This window comes from Anguilla anguilla, chromosome 13, assembly GCF_013347855.1.
Source record: "Anguilla anguilla isolate fAngAng1 chromosome 13, fAngAng1.pri, whole genome shotgun sequence".
In the NCBI taxonomy this organism is placed as follows: domain Eukaryota; kingdom Metazoa; phylum Chordata; class Actinopteri; order Anguilliformes; family Anguillidae; genus Anguilla; species Anguilla anguilla.
In genome coordinates, this window is record NC_049213.1 from 25,719,757 (window position 1) to 25,736,657 (window position 16,901).

The 16,901-nt window shown below is 47.1% G+C and overlaps 1 protein-coding gene across 2 annotated transcripts in view; it reads right to left on the minus strand.

Annotated features, from left to right (window-relative positions):
- Positions 1 to 545: 545 nt before the first annotated feature.
- The window catches only part of srgap3 (SLIT-ROBO Rho GTPase activating protein 3), a 69,905-nt gene continuing 53,549 nt past the window's right edge, over positions 546 to 16,901 (minus strand). Inside the window, exons 11-22 of one of the 2 annotated variants that reach the window (XM_035387754.1) lie at positions 15,237 to 15,264; positions 12,220 to 12,250; positions 11,761 to 11,821; positions 10,627 to 10,704; positions 10,042 to 10,176; positions 9,217 to 9,322; positions 7,975 to 8,202; positions 7,751 to 7,824; positions 4,267 to 4,447; positions 3,533 to 3,676; positions 2,700 to 3,015; positions 546 to 1,089 (exon numbers count right to left, since the gene is read on the minus strand). In XM_035387754.1, the coding sequence (XP_035243645.1) occupies positions 676 to 1,089; positions 2,700 to 3,015; positions 3,533 to 3,676; positions 4,267 to 4,447; positions 7,751 to 7,824; positions 7,975 to 8,202; positions 9,217 to 9,322; positions 10,042 to 10,176; positions 10,627 to 10,704; positions 11,761 to 11,821; positions 12,220 to 12,250; positions 15,237 to 15,264 (1,796 nt within the window). In that variant the 3' untranslated portion in view covers positions 546 to 675. Of the gene's footprint in view, positions 1,090 to 2,699; positions 3,016 to 3,532; positions 3,677 to 4,266; positions 4,448 to 7,750; positions 7,825 to 7,974; positions 8,203 to 9,216; positions 9,323 to 10,041; positions 10,177 to 10,626; positions 10,705 to 11,760; positions 11,822 to 12,219; positions 12,251 to 13,390; positions 13,494 to 15,236; positions 15,265 to 16,901 lie in introns of both variants that reach the window. The other variant, XM_035387752.1, reaches the window with a different exon arrangement.

The following is a 16,901-nucleotide window of genomic DNA, read 5'->3' on the forward strand; positions in this document are numbered from 1 at the left end:
AGGGAATACCATTTCCAGTATCTATGTACAACTCTAGGGCTGTTGGAATGCATGGGTCCTCCAGCCCAGAGACAGTTTGGTGGCTGTGTGTGCAGCCCAGTCCTGGAGAGGCAGAGCACCCCAGTCACTCTCTCACCAAACCCGACCGGGGCCTTGAGTGCAGGACTCCAGTCGAAAGTTTGGACGACCAGTGCAGGACAGAAATTAATGCCAAACTCATTTAGTATTGCTTTGTCTGCAGTCTGCTCGTCTCTAAACGAGGGACTGGCAAAACAACCTGGGTTCCACAAATGACTTCTTTTCTGAGGTAAAAAGAAAAAAAATTGAAACAAAGAAAAAGTGGTTAAATTTTTTAATGACTTTTCATTGGAGTGAATTTTCCTCGTTGCCACGCTTTTCTCTTTGCTACCGCACGGCAGAGTGCAGCGCTTCACGATTCATCGGTGCCCCAGTATGCACTTCTCCCGGAGACGGAATGTCTGCACCCTGACTGGTAACCGTGGCAATGCAACTCGTGTCGTAGGAACATGTTGAATTTTAAAAAAAGAAAAGTCTAATAGAAAACAAAAACTGAGATGCGCTGAAATAAAAGAGGCTTGCATTGCGACGTGTGGGCAGAGCCTCCCTCCAGGAAGCCCTGTGAAGCGCACGCGCGCGAGCGAGTCGCCGCGGGGGCTACATGGTGCCGGACTTGTCGGAGGAAGAGGAGTTGCTGGGGAAGACCTTCTCCGTGGGCGTGACGGCGGGGCTGCCCACGCCCGAGGAGCTGGAGCTGCTGGACCGGTGCTGGACGGGCGCCGGCCGGACGGGCCTGGTGGGCGGGGGGCGGAGCTGGGAGCCCGCCAGGCGGGCCGGCAGCGCCGGCTTGAAGGTGGTCATCATCTCGGACGTGGAGCTGCTGCTGCGCCGCATGGCGGCGTCCGGGTCGCGGATCATGATGGTGTGGAGCGGGCTGGCCGGCTCCGAGCTCACCGGGTTCTTTATGGGCTCCAGGGTGTCCAGCACCACGTCCGGCGCCTGCTTCACCGTGTTCTGCCTCTCCAGCTCCCGCAGCTCATGCAAGGCTGTGGTCATCGTCTTCTCAATGTCCTGCACACCACACAGGGAACACAAGCCACGGATTCAGTCAGCAGGCAAACTGCTCTCTGCTATACACTACTCTCTTATAAGACTTTCACTCAATTTTTGAAACTTGAAACACACTACATTACTCATTTCAAATATATATATATTTGTTTATGACAGTGATACTGGTCTGATTTCATTGGTTGGTGGCAAGTGGGAAACTATTTTACTGTGGAGGAATTGGAATCCAAGCTTTGTTACTCAGAAAGTATGGTATACTGCGGATGAATGATGCTCCCTCAGAACCCCCTTAAACTATACCTAAGCTCCACTGTGTGGTGAGCCTTGAGGTTTTTAAGGAAGTTGACTTCCTTAAGCAAACAGCTTCAGGCACAAGAAATGGGAAAACCACACTGAGCGTGGCAATCAACCTGATTTGCTTCAGTAAACAGCCAGCCCTCTAAATGCACATAATGTGCAAATACAAGACTGATTACAAAGCCAATAGCAAAGTGGAGATACTGTATGAGATTTATTTATTTCTGAATATGCTGTCTAAGGGCACATTAGCTTCCCCTGTTAAAATGAACATCCATACATCACTCCTTGCATACAGTCAAACCGAGACACTGCTTCCTGTCCATGTTCATATTCACAGTCTGTTCTTAAATCAATTTCCTGCTTGCAGAGGAGTCATCAGGGGGCCACAGATTATCTCTGGCATTCGTGCGTGCGTCCTCATTTCAAAAACAATAACACGGCGCGTTCGGCCCTGTCTGTCTGCGCTGGCCCGTCCCCTGGAGCGCCCCCCCCCGACGGACGGCTCGGCCCGAAGCGGAGCCGGGGGGGGGGGGGGGAGAAGATGAGTGGCCGATCGGCGTCTCCTAACGAGCCCCGCCGCACTCCCCCATGCCAGAACGTCACATTAATCATGCACTGACACCGGGTGAACAAAGCAATTAGGAGGCAGAGATAGGGCTTTTATCCTCTCCTCTTCCCAGACACACGCCCGGCCGTCGCTGAAATACGGCGCCCACGCTCACGCCGCGGCCGTAAATAACGCCATCATCGCAAAACGTGTCCGGGAGCGCAACAAATTTATTCTGCGCATGAACACGAGAGTGGGGCAGGTGGGGCCATTATTTGAGGTTATTTCGTTCCCCGTGACATGCAGTTAATTACAGCGTAAATCCAGATCTGGTGAGACGGTTTTCGGCTGGGCTGAAAGTGACTGCGCAGCGTTTGTACTGAGGGAAATGAACTGTGTGACTGGCAGAACCGGCGTGCAGGTATTTCAGGTATTCATAATACAGTAACACTGTGTAGCAGGACTAAATATTGCGTGACAGAAATAAACCCCAGTAGTTTTGTGCAACTGAGGAACATCACATGAACCTCAGTATGCAGGAGTTATTAATAATGCTGTCTGTAGATTTAAGATGCTTGTGGCATACGTGTTTGGTGCCGTGTTGAAAACCATTGGGATGATGCAGAGCCATATTTGTCTAATTCTGAGAGAACATTGAATGAACATTAGCATTGTGTCGGAGTTTAGGGTTAGGTGCACATCTATTAACATGCAGTGGTGCATGTGATTGGTTTTTGGGGTACTATGAGCAGGGAAGCAGGGTCACCTCTGCCAGGGCCTCAGCCTCCAGGGACTTGTGGTCCCCCAGGCTGCTGTGGCGGGTGGCTCCAGGGGTTGGCCTGAGTGGGTGGCCCTCTGGGTAGACCTTCCTCTCAGGGTAGTTGATGCTTCCCACGCTGCCAAACGTGCCCAGCCGGCGCTTCTCCGGGCTCTCCATGCGCCCCCTGCTCCCCGGCATCTTGTGGGGGCTGCTGGGGCAGGCCGCGGCCCGCGGGGGGGTATCGGTCCCCCTGGGGGGGCTGTGGGTGTCAGCACCGCTCCGACGACGTGGTATGGCGGCCCCGTCTGACCGTAACCTCACCCTGGAGAAACATTGAGTCCAACCAGACAGGCAGTATGTATTAGAAGGTAACTATGTTTTCAAACCAGAAGACCCGGTAAATCACATCACATGGCAGTGTTTTAGGTCTGTCCCCAACACAACAGGAAAATAAGAGGACAATGACCAGTGTGCTTGAGTTGCTAGACAAAAGCCTGTAAAAATACACACATTCTTGAGGTGATGGTCTGCGTAAACACAGCTGCATTATTTGAAGGGCAATTCCAGCCTCTAGGAAGCTTGCATTTGATGATATGTTGAAAAAGTGGATCTTCAGCATTGTTTTGCCTTAAGCAGGTGTTGCAGATTAAGATCATAAGCCGGAAGGTTCACAGAATGACTAACGATAAAATGCTTGACTTCCCCCAAGGCGGCTATCCGCTCAGTTCTAATAATACTGAACTTCTCTTACAGCAGTGCTTCTGGTTCAATGTCCCTCCAATCTGGAAGTGGAGCAAGATACTGTACATACTGTAGATGGCACAGACTGGAAGACTCACCTTCCCATGACACCTCCAAAGCTGTAGTCAGGCTCACAGGGAGAATGGATGTCGTTCTTGGACGAGGCTTTGTCGTCAAGGAGCGGCCCGCTGCTTGCCTCGCTGTCTGCCTTTTGACTAAGACTGTCTGAAAATGCATCATCCCTGAGGGAACAGAGAGAGAGAGAGAGAGAGGGGCTTTACAAGGGGAGGAATGGATGTCACCAAGGCTGTACAAACAGTATCAGCTTGCCATAACCTGATACTGAAAAAGCAAAATCTACTGCCAACAGGACAACACATGTACCTAGCCAAGATAAAACACTGATGTGTTGGAGTATACTGCTACTATTCATGTTAATGGACAATCATTGTTGCTCTGTAATTAGTCTGACAATCTCTTTGTTTGAACAAATTATTTGCTTTGGCAAAACCTTACAAAATACAGTCATGCTATAAAATCATGTCAGAACTGAGCAAAATTAACTATACATTTTTTTTAAATGGATACAGCTCTCAGACTCTTTGTCCTCCAGGAAGTATTCCTCTCTCACAGATTACTCTGTCAGGACTTTTTCCCCCATTAATTTTTTTTCTCATTCACATTTCTCTTTCAAGATGCCAGCTGCATTGTGCTCCATATGAGCTGAGACAGAAGACACGGTGAGTGAGTTAGCGTTACAGAGTCAGAGCAGATGTACGAGTGATTGACGAGTGACAGGCAGGTTTCAGGGCGGAGCTCCGGGGAGACTCACATGTCCTGCACCACGATGTACTGGTGGGGGATCAGGCCGTCCACGCCGTTGTGCCGCCCCTCCCACCAGTCCTCGGACGCGCGGTGGTACAGCAGGAGCGACGCCCCCTTCTTGAAGGACAGCTCCCTCGGGGTACGGCCCATGTAGTCGAACTTGGCGATGGCCTCGATCTGCTCCACCTCTGCGGGCGAAGCGAAGAACAGAGGACAGGCATCAGAAGACAGAAGCCCTCCCCTTTCATCCAGCAGACCGCCGGGTCATTATACACGCATCAGAGACTGAGCAGCCTCACCACAAACCTCCCCGCCCCAGGTTCTAAATATAATCACGTGCTGTAATCAATAAACCCAATTTGAGCCTGTTTTTTCTCCATTTTACAGTAATGACCATGAGGCTGCTGGATCTGCAGTGTGGTTCTGGTGTGTGTCCTGTTATTCTGAGATCAAAGACTGTTACTCAGAGATTAGAGACAAAAAGGGGTTTCAGCTCTCAATGTATTTTTGTAGATCTAAAATCAGAGCTCAGCGCCCCATAGCCAAAGAGAGGTGGGTGTGGTGCGGTGCGGTGGGTTGGGGAGGGGTGGATGGGGGTTGAAAGAGAGAAGGAGGGGAAGAAAGAGAAGCAGTGATGACACAGATGTCAGTAGAAGAGTTGATTAACACGGTCCTGTTCTCAGATGAATCCATTAACACATTTCCCCTGTTACCGCACGCTGATGTGCCCCTCTTATATATGGGAACCAGGCTCCGCCCCCCTTGGGGTCTGCCTGACAAGCAAATTATTAATAAGGGTAGAGTGTGCCCAGCTCCCCGGGGGAGATAAAGACCCGCCTTATCCTCACAAACCTGCCCCGCCCCGCCCGACCAGGGGGAGCGTGCTCATGTTTCACACTCAGGAGGGGTCACTCCGGCCGCAGAACACCCACAGAAGAGCAGCACGCAAGCCAATGCACACGCATACAAATCCCTTTTTCACAAGGACATCAAAATGGCAGCCTGCGCTTCAGAGAAGCTGTGATCCTCCTGCCCTACAGGGCCCCAGGCCCCAGTCTCAGGGGGAGCACACACAAAGGAGGTCTGGCTCTACAGGCCAGGCTGACAATTTTCTCCCATAGACAAGTGGGTGGGGGGGGGTGGGGGGTGAGGATGGTCTGACTTTCTAGCAGTGTAACATGCACTGCAGTCAAGAGAAAAAACGTGCTTCAAAAGCGACCCCTAAAATGCAGAGGACATCGCAGTCCACAAAGTATTTGGCAGGCTGTCATTCCAATCTGCAGAATTTGATGGGAGAACAATCTCCCCTCTGATGAGAGACAGAGAGGTGGCCGTCCTGCCAGGGACAGGTCCACGTCTGTGTTTTCCGCAAATCGGGCGGGTCGGGGGGTTAAGCACATGTACAAAATGAATCGTCTAACAGTGGGGACCCTCCAAGTCAACCAGAAAGCCCAATAGTTTCCATTAAGGCCTCCAGTCAGGGGTGAAATTACTGTCAGTGAGAAACAACACATCACCCATTCTCATCACACACACAGAAATCTGCCATAGGACTTTTTTATTACTTTAATGCAAAGCCATACTTATATTTTTATGCCCTCAGCTACGTGATGATCCGTCATGTTCTACTGTACTGCAGAAAATGGCAGGCTGGGTGCCAGCAGCATTGCGGCTGCGGTTTCTCCAGTTTGCCACGGCAAAACCAAACAACGCCAACTCAAAAGCTCTCTCTAATCAGCACACCTTTGCTTCGAACCGCATAGCTGTGCTTCCTTCAAGCCTTAAAGTCATTTCATACACACATCCAACCAAACAGGACCAACCCTCAGAGCCTCGTTTAATAAACTGTCTCAATTTATGAAATTATTTTCATTTCCTTTTTTTTATTAAATTTAAAAGTGTGAGCCCATCCCTCAGAATGGAGCAGGATTACCCTAGTTATTTTCGTTTTGACGATCCAGCTGATAGTGGTTCTATTTTATCGGCAGCGTTACCAGGAAAATGTTTCGTTTCTGGTGTGCGGTTACTGAAACTAATCTGTCAAAGCTCAGAGGAGGAACAGGAAAATACATAACAAAGGAGAGTCTCCCGGGTCGTGTTGGCTAACGGTGAACAAAGAGAAAGGAAGGACTGAGAATAGGGGGTAAGAGAGGGAAAGGAAGAAAGAAAGAGTGATTTAAAACCTTAGCAACTGTTATAATAATTGGAATTATGATACACTGTAGTGTTAATACTATATTTACTGTATTGCTAGTCTATATTAAAGTGAATAGTCCACCTCAGCAATTTCCTCCAATCCATAATTTAGCATAGTTTAACTGTATATTTGCTTGTTGTCTGTTGTTGCTACTTGGATCTTTTGCTCTGGCAACACTATATGTCATGCCAATAAGGCACCTTTAAATGAAACATTTCAAAATAGAAATTTATAGAGACAGGCAGGGAGAGAGAACCACAATGACAGCGTGCAAGCCACTGTGCAATCTGAACCACGGCAAGTGTGAGTGAGCGTGACGGAAAAGCAGGAGGGGTAAAGTAGGCATGCATGAAAGCGCACACTGCACGCCTGAGCGCAAGAGTGTGAGAGGGGGATACGAACGCGGCTTCAACCGGAATCTGTTTCTGAGCTGTCCTAAAATGTCAAAGCAAATCCAAGATACGTCTGAAAGATCGCTCAGAAACGCACAGCAAATAAGGTCGTTCCTTGCTGACGGGCACCACCATATGTGTAGCTGGGGCTTGGTATGACTCACGAGTCATCACACAAAAATGGAAAATCCATATTTCTGCCAGCTGAGAGCACACAACACACACACCTCACCTTATCGCCCTTTAGCAACACAGACCAGAGCTGGTGATAGGTACCGAGGATCAATATCAACTTTGCATATGGACAGAACGGGATATGTTCTCAACTGTGACCTGTGCACTGTTTAACGCTAAGCAGCTAATTTAATACATTAAATGCTCTATATATCAACCGAGCAGGACCAACAGCTAATGCCTGTTATTGCACATGATTTCAATTACAAAGGTCCAGACACACACTGCTGCAGTGCTGCAGTGCAGAAAGGCTGCTGAGGGAATTAGCAAGAGTACAGAAGTGCATTTCAAGAGACTGCTTTATTTTAAAAACAATACTCACCCAAAAAGTAAGCGATGGTTACACACTTTATTAGCCATAAAAGAAAATGAGTCCAACATGAGACTCTTCCTGAATCACTTAGCTCAATCAATATGGTTGAACTTAACTTACCTGAAATGTGTAAATACAATGTCTGGGCTCAAAGAACGGTAACTATAGTAACCCAAAATCATAATGGAACAGTTGTAGCACCTTTGAAAGGCTGGGCATTCATTTAAAGTATTGTTCTAGAGACCATGAACAGGAATCCCACCCTGGCTCTTAACTGATTTCCGAAAGCATACAGGACAAGAGAAAATGACATTCATCAGCTGCTCAGGGAGGAGACTGGGCCCCTCAGACTCACCGTCATCACTGGTGTGTGGCTCTGTGCCATTGTCCACCTCGTCGATTGTGCCTGGTTCACTGTGGGGGCTGTCACTGAAGAGGACAGAAAGGAAGTAGGGTCAGGAGCTGTGACGTTTAATGCCCTGGTCCTACTTCTCTTCTTTTTCAGAAGGACTTTACCCTTTATGCTCCAGTTACGGAATGTACAATTAAAATCAATTACAAGAGGCTCCGCCCACTCACCAGTACTCCTCCCCTCCAGTCATGCACTTCTCGTAGACAGGCCCCTCCAGCTCGCGGTGGCTGGGGAAGATGACTTCGTTGTTCACAATGATGGTTTTGATGACCTCATTGACGTGCGCCTGGCAGGCGACTGGGTCCTGCCCATCAGGGATGGGCATGAGGGTGGGGCCAAAGCAGATGGCCAGGTTGTAGGGGTCCATCATGTTTTCATCGCTGTACTGGGACAAGCTGGAGGGTGGGGAGCGGCAGGGAGGTTAGGTGACACCTTAAAAGGGGCCACTCATAACTCATTCACCTGCCAGTACGTTGGCTTGATTTCTTTGTTTCTTAAATTTCTTAAGTAGTAACCACAAAAACTTGGAATGCATAGAACAAGGATGAGAATGTGAAACTTCACAAATCCCGTATAGGTTACATCAATCTTGTGGCAGTGGTAGCCCTTAACTCCATGTAAACCGATCATGTAGCTTTGCTCTCCAAAGCAAAACCTTATGATTCATTCAGATTCATGTGTCTGATGAAATATGACACCACCACCTCTTCTGGAGTTCATGAAACCTCACTCTCCTATCACTCCCACACAGAGGGGTGAAGAATTAAAGAGTGGACAGAATATCATCTGTACTCAGAGTGAGTGCCAAGGGACAGTGCTGGGCCCACAGCATGCTGTAGTTTAATAAGCACATCCTTTACACATCTTTTTATGAGAACTTATGGTGAAAACCTAAGGCATGAACAGACTTTGAACAAGATCTATAAAGAGCTGGCTGGAAAAACACCAAATGCCAAAGGGAGAGGAAAGGGGAGTGAAACTCAGGATGTGGCATTAAATCTATTGTTCTGCCAGAGAGCCCAGCAAAGGCAGCATCAATAGTGCTCCAATAAAAACGACAGGTATATTAGCTCTGCAAAGGATGCGTTTCCATGTCTATAAACAACAGAGCCCTGCTGACACATTCTTATAAATAAGAAGTGTTCTGGAGAGTTCCAGCAATTCTGGTACAAATGCACTCTCACTTTTCTTTGTTTACTTAAGTCTGTCTTTATGCACGTGTTTTAGATTGCAGTAAAACATTTTTCCTGACATGGAAGACAGAAATGTGTATCAATTTAGAGCTTACCGTCCCTATAACACCAAACTGCAACCGACACATGTTGCCAAACCGTATTTTACTACAAGACTGGCAGTTATTCTCCAAGCAAACGATACGGAAAACTGCAATCAGCTTTTCTCTAACTCACTGGTTGAGGAAGGCAAACAGGTATCTCATGACGATGATGATGGTGCGAGGAAGAGTTACAATAATCTGTTGGACATGATGAGCTCTCTCTGCAGATGATTCAAGTTCTGAAAGAGAAACAAATTAAATAATTTTAAAAAAGGATACAATACAAATCTATCTATAGATCATCCATAATTAATTAAACCTCAGGAATATCCTCAATAAGTGAATGTCCCCGCCCATACCAGCTCCGGTGCAGTAATGAATGAAGGGACAGTGACAGGGCTAATCATTAGGAACAGGGGGAACTCCAGCAAACCGGATCCCTGACAAAAGACCGATGTGCTCCGTTTCGCCACTCCCCGGGCTCATTTCACTTCAATCACACGCAGAGCAGCCTCGGCCTGCTGATCGTTTCCACATGCTGCGCTGTCCATCTCTACCAGAGCAGGTTTCCGATATCCCGTGCTGTTCCCAGGGGATGTGACATATTTCAGTGCTGTAGCAGGCCCATGGCGATAAGCAAAATCTGAGAAGCACTTCCTCTCGGGGGGGGGGGGGGGGGGGGGATTTGGGGGTGGGTTCATGTCTCACACTGAATCCCCTCAGGCAGAGGTACACCAGTGAAATAAGAGCCAAGTCCACTTGTGGAGGTCAGCATGCGATTTGGTTTCAATTGTGCTGCAGTTAACGATCGCTTGTTTACTTAACATGAGTATTACACAGGACTACACAAATCAGCCCAGCTCAGTTCATATAAATAATGCTTCATTACATAATCGGCTGAGGTTATTCCATGAAATCCAAAGCACGACGTGGTGCTCAAGTCTGCACGGGCACTCACTGATGGTGGATATCAAGTCCAGGAAGCGCTCTTTGGGAAAGAGCGGATTCTCCAGCCCGCGGAAGTACAGCTTCAGAACGCCGGCCACAGAGTTGATGTCATGATCGCTCTGGTCGTCGACGAGTGGATCCTCACCTGGGGATCGCAACAATGGCATCATGAAAACAGAGGTAATGCGCCCGGGCATCTATCTATTCACAAATCAAACATGCCTTTTAAAAGTTGCAATATGTGTTCTGTGGTGCAAAAAATGTTTGGCAGACTCATTGCTTGGAGTTAATACATTCAATTTCACACTACACCTCCTACAGAGGTAACCAATCTACAGCAAGTAACTGACATCCCAGGCTGTATGAGGTGCCAATCTTATTCAATCAGAAATATAACAAAAACAAATGTGATACAAACAAAGAGAACAGCAGTCTGGGAAAAGAAAAAGGTTAGTTACACAATTTTATTATAGTCAGTGAAGATGCCCTGTACTTCCAATGTTATTGCAAGACGAACAGCAGGATGTTTACAGAGAAATAAAAGTTAATTTAAAAGTCATTTGTGGGGGAAATTGGGGGACATGCAGAGACTAACCTCTTTCAAAAGAGTTTTTAATATCATTGACTTCAACCTGAGATCCCGGGACTCTGAATATTCCCTGCTGCTGCAGACCTGGGGGGGGGAGAGAGAAAGGCATGAGCGACAAAAATACCCCCCCGCCCCATCCCATGAATAGGCGGACATAAGAACATGATCTGGGAACACTCCAGGGGACCGGAACTGTAATCGAGTCCTAAGGAGAGTCTGTTCTCCAGGAGTGGGCCCCTTGAGGTTGAGGCTTGGCTCAGGCCAGGCACATGGACTGTGTTACCATACGCTAATCACTTTGCAGGATTTGGTTCATACCAGGGAATTTCAAAAGCCAAATGGAGACAGTGATTTCTACTAAGTCACACATGCAAAGTGTACCTGCTGGAACTTTAGTGCATCAACTTCAGCTTCTTTTGTAAAGTAAGGTCAATGTGTATCTGTATGAATTCTCCAATTACGGCCAACCCACATTCTTTGGGTTTTGCTTGATTGACTTCCAACTGTGCGGGTCCAGGCGTGCAATTGTTTGAGCTCATCAACATCTAATGTGCAAAGCACACATGCAAGCACATGCACTGTCATATCGCAATTTCCCAGTCATCTTTGTGTTGATCTCAGAGCACAACTCTGGTGAAGGTTAAATGGGTGGATTGAACAAACATTTCACCATAAACCACACATTTACGAATGTGAACAGAGATCCTTCTTCACAAAGGACAGTTCAACACTGTATCTATACTGAATATTCAAACCACAGGATATTCTAACAGAATATTCAAATAAAACTTTACATCTGTAATAGTTCCTGAGGGCACTCTTATAAGACCCATACCATGTTACTGGTGATTATGCAGTTAAAATGTATTTTCCTTCTCGGACACATTAAACCACACAAGGGCTTTTTATCAGGCCAAGGCTCTGACTGGCCACAGCAAACTAAGCCAAAGTTAATGTTAGTTTTCTGAAAGATCAATATACGAGTGGCGCCTAACTGCTGTACAAAGCAAAGGTTTTCCATCGTGATTTATAATTATTCTTCCCAGACAATAATGTGAGGCTAATGTTGTTTTCCTCACATTCATCCTATGGTTATGCCTTGTGACAGCTAAGATGCTGCATCAACAGCACTCTACTCACCGTACAGATTTATGTATCGAATACAGCTCTCCACCACAAGTGGTATGGGCTGACCTGAGTCCTGGAATGGAAATTAAAATTGAGATATTAGCAATAATCAGCTAAGCACAGATGTAGATGTGTGAAAATATGAAGCCCGACACTGACTAAATGCAGTACTGTTTTTCATGCTGGTGCATCAGCAGGCCAACATGATTCATTTAGTTCACTGGCACATTTCTAAAGTACGAGAACACAACCGTTTGATACACATTTAGAAATGACAGCACACACACTCTCCTCTCATGCAGTCACGCCCCCCTCAAAACGACTGTAGGTTTGATTTGTAGTGTGGAGTTAGTGTGGATGCATGTGGGAAAGGAAGAAACAAAGACGCAATTAGTGTGTTCCAGATCCCCGGTCTTTGCGAAACCCCGCCCCTCAACCGCCCCGCGGTCTCCTTTGCAGTCAGAATGATACCTGGTTGCGGGTTCGAGCGTTGCGTCTTCCCCTGGGACAGATAGCAGCAGCATGAAGCAGAGGAACAGAGGCAAGAACAGCAACAGTTAGAGAAGCGGGGGAAGGGGCAGGGGGGCAGGAGGGGTGGGGCGCCCAGGGAGGCCAGCAGGCTGGGGGGCAAAGGCAGATAAAAAGGACCTGAGATGCAGGGAGATGGGTGAACGGTGCGTAGAGCTGCCTCCACTCCCTCCCTCTCTCTCTCTCTCTATCCCTGTAAGCTGCTATATCTGCAGTACAAACTCCTCCCCTCCTGCAGAAGCATTACAGGATAGGTTTCTCTCTTTCTTTCACTCCGTTTCTCCCCATGTCACTGCCTTTTCTTTCCATCCCTCTCTTTCTTCCTACAAACCTCTGAATTAGCCACTGCTAGCCGTAACAGAACCAAGAAGAAGCTTGCTTTACTGAGAGAAAATTTTAAGAGTAATGTGACAAAACACGCGTGCATGTGCGTTTGTTTCTTTTCTTTGTCTCATATTGGTTATGATGCATTCCGTAAAAGTGTCAAATCGCATTTGTGTGAAGGAGCAGATTTGCATGCGAGCGTGCATATATGTATGCATGTGCGTGCTTCTGCAAGTGCGCTTGTATGCATGTTACATGTGCTTTGTTTGTCATGTTTGGTATAATATACGATTAAAACTGTCAGATCATATTTGTGTTAGTGCTCAGCTCATTTGGAAAGCTCACTGTAGATCGCTGTGACACAGACCTGGGGGAACCTTTCTCTAGGCAATTCCTGGTATAAACAATCTCCTTATTGACTTATGTTTGCTTTTTCCACAGGCTTGCTTCATTTCAAATATTACATTTTCCTTGAAGGAAACAAAACAACTGTTAGGTTAGATGAGATTTTCATGATGTTGTCTCCAGATAATAGCCCTGAGCACCCTTTAAATTAAATCTTTCTTGTAAGATCTTTGAGTTAAACAACTACTGCTTTGAAAACAAATATGTGAATGCATCCCCGCACCCCAACTGCCACCCTCACTGAACGCATCATCAGAGCCATGGAAAGGAAGGGGGCGGAGTCAGGCTGAGATTAATCAGAGGGCACAGGATGAGGCGGAGCAGAGAAAAGAGCGGGACCAAGCCACCAATCCCTCTCAGACACACACCACAGCCGCCTGGGTACCTTGATGAAGGTCTCCATATTGCCGTTAAAGAGCTTATGGGCATACATGGAGCGAGGCCTAGCTTTCCGCATTTTCTGTGGCTTAGGGGGGAGAGTTGGGGGCCTAGGGAGATGATGGGGGGGGGGGGACAAACACCACAGTATAGTCAAACAGTAGTACAAGGACCAGGTAGTAAAAACCTGAAGTGAAGCTAATCCAACAGCCAAAGAATCCTACTCTCTTTCTCTTACCCCTCTCTCGCTCTACAAATACACATAAAATTAATTACCTATTTTATGTTATGTCATTTATGTCATGGTTTTGACAGAACACACTAGTTATTTGAAGTTATATGTACCACTATATTTGATGGACCTACCCTATAAGGAACCTACAATAACCACTGCCAAAACTTAAAAAAGTGCAAACACTGCCCTGGATCTGTATGCTAAAATTCATTCGCTGAGTTATTGAAAATGTAACTGAAGCTAATGGGGCATAATGGATAACAACATAAATGTAACGCAAATTCTAACCAACAGGCAGGCAATAAATGTAAGTAAGCCATCTGAAATGTCACAGGAGTTATTAGGTAGCAAGTTACAATATGATAAAAAGCCTGCTCAGCATTAAACAAGCAAACTACAGCTCACTTCACCCATGAGTAGTTTAAATCCATAATGCCCAGACAGCTACTATTCGGTTAAATAAACTCTTATGTATATTTTAAAATTCTTCCCAATGCTAAAATGCTCACTGCTTTACGATATATAAACACTAAAAGACCCACTGGAGTCTCTTCCATAAGTCAGCTCTGATGTCAGCAAACATGATGCAGGCTTTTCAGTTCTGTTCATCAACATTATATGCTTCATTTTATTTCCTGGTATTTACATACGCATATGTTTTACCATTTTACAGAAACAGCTGTTTTTGTGTTGAGTCCCTCCATTTTCAGCTGTGTGAAAGTAAGTTAACAGACAAACTTAAAAGTAAATCACAGCAATGAAGTCTAGTACTGTATTTGGTTGCATATCCCTTGCATTGGCACATCTGGGCCAGCTCTGGTCAGCTGTTTTGCGATGCAGTGCAGGGACACACTGGCACACACAGGGCCTTTACTCTTGCCTTCTGAAGCATGCAGCTTATGGTACGTTCACGTGAAGACAGACAAATACTGCTGATGGGAAAATGTCCATCGAAAACAGCTCATGTAAACTGTAATGTAATGTAAAGCTATCAGAGTCCGTGGGTGGCTTGCCCTGCTAAAGCACTGGGTTTGAGTGCAGTGACGTGCGCCGTGGTCAGGCACCTAATCCAGACTGTGCCAGTGCTGACTGTGGCTAGCAGCCCCAGAGGGCAACACAAACTGGCCACAGCATTGCCCAGGAAGGGACACCTGCTACAGCTGTGTCTAAAGGGTGCTCTTCAGACACAATCACTGCTGATGAGTGGAAAAGTTTAAAAACTGGCAGAAAGGGTTTCAGAGGAGAATGTGCTCTTGTCTGTGCCGCCCCACAGATACAGAGGGCATTATAATGATGAGGCTCTCCAAATTAGGAGAAATAAATTATGCTTGCATATAAAACCAATCTCTCACACTGACACCCTGCTGAAATGGCACTCCACCTTCCTACAGGCGGAGCTATCAGTCACCTGGAATGGCATGGCCCTTAAGTTCCCATCCTGTACATCAGGGTAATTATCCACAGGGTAGCGTGGCACAGTTCCACTGCCTGGGTTATCAATACTGCTTTATTTTCTGCATTTGTGTGCACTATAATAATGGTGATGATAACATTTCTGATGTTTCAGACACTTCCAGGGTCAAATGAAGGAAGCCGTGTGCTGTTTAAATTGTCTTACCTTGTTGTTCCACATTCCGCCCTTTCTCCTGGAAAAGAGAGAAAGACAAATGAGTCATTAAGAATATGACTGCATGCGCTTCCCGCCACAGCCCCTGTGTCTGAGACACCATCAAGGCCTTAATGAGAAAAAGTGGCGCTACTGCGGGAAAAAAAAAGAGGAAAAAAAAAAAGAGATGGATGGTTTGGTGCCAGCGCCGCTCCTGAGACAAAAGGCGTCGAGCCGTCGCCTTAGAAACCTGCAGAGGGCCCCAGTGGGAAGCTGGCTCTCTGGGGACAGGAAAAGGGGCCAGAGGAATGGAGGGGGCATCATTCTGTTGACACGGAGCGATGTCTGCTTCAGATGACTGAGTCTATTGTCCCCGGCCTGCGGCTGTGAATGGGTCTAACACAGTTACCTAGCGCACATAAAAGCGGGAGGCATCGGGGCTCCGGTCAACTGCAAACATCAGGGGTGGGGACGATAAGGCCCGGCACAACAGAAGGCTCTGCCCGGCCTAGTCCCAAAAAGGGAGGGGCGGTCCGGAGTACCTCTCTGACCACACAGTGAGGGCGACACACAAGAGGAGTATCTTTGCATTTGGTGTAAAAGTATTACATTCATATATTGCAGGCCCCAAAGCTCAACAAAACAAAAGCACTCACTATTTTTCTAAATTGCATTTTAATGAAAAAAAGTTATGTTTTTTTCCTATGTGATTTTGGCAGAAGGGAATAACTATGTGGTCCCTGGTGCATTCATGTGAAGAAACAACAATGAATTCCTGCCAACCATCTCAGTGAGGAATTACCAGATGCGGCAACCCACCCAAGGAACCCCAAAACTACTAAATTTCTTGTAGCAGCACGATTCAGCGCATTTTTCCCCATTTGTCTGGGATGTCTGCAACCTTCAGTGACAGAATTAGTGAAGCGTTACCAAATGTCCATACAGCTAAAACTTTCACCACTACTATAGTAATACAATGGTTGACACCATATGCATCAAGCACAAGATTACTTTGTCAATGACTACAATTATGGGAACCTTAACAAAACACACTTTCCCCCTTTGCATGACAAGCCGAGGGACCAAAACGCTTCACTGTTACACATTCATTCCAAACACATCTAGGATTCAAGTGTCTTCCAGCAGTGCATATTATTACACAGCTGCTTATAATCACAAGCATACACTAACCACATCCGTACAACAGGTTGAGTTGGGTGGCCTAGCTGACAGAGTGCACTTCATTGATTGGCTGAATAATAGATGAGGGTGATACCCGCAGCTGCCGCACGTGACGGTTTCACGCGCCAGCGGTCCAGTCAATAGACTGAGAACTCTGCCGCTGCGCAAGGGCGCGATGACAGAGGAGAGACGTCTGGGACTTCACGGCTGATGATTACTGGGCTGTAATTGGCCATATGGGGGGAATGCCCTGTCGGGGCATGGACGGGGGCTGGGATCTGTGCAGCTGGACTCAGCTGGTGGGGTCGCGGTCCCCCCTCCATTAGATTAATACCTGACCAACCGGCAGCTGTGGTGCCGCGCGCCGATTGGCTGGGCGCGGGTTCGGGTGGAGAAATGAAGGAGTCCCGGAGGAGTGCGATTCTGGAGGTGGAGACAGGGCCTGACGTGCGCTCTTTCTCTCTCTCTATTGCCGACTGTCAAAAACAATAAACT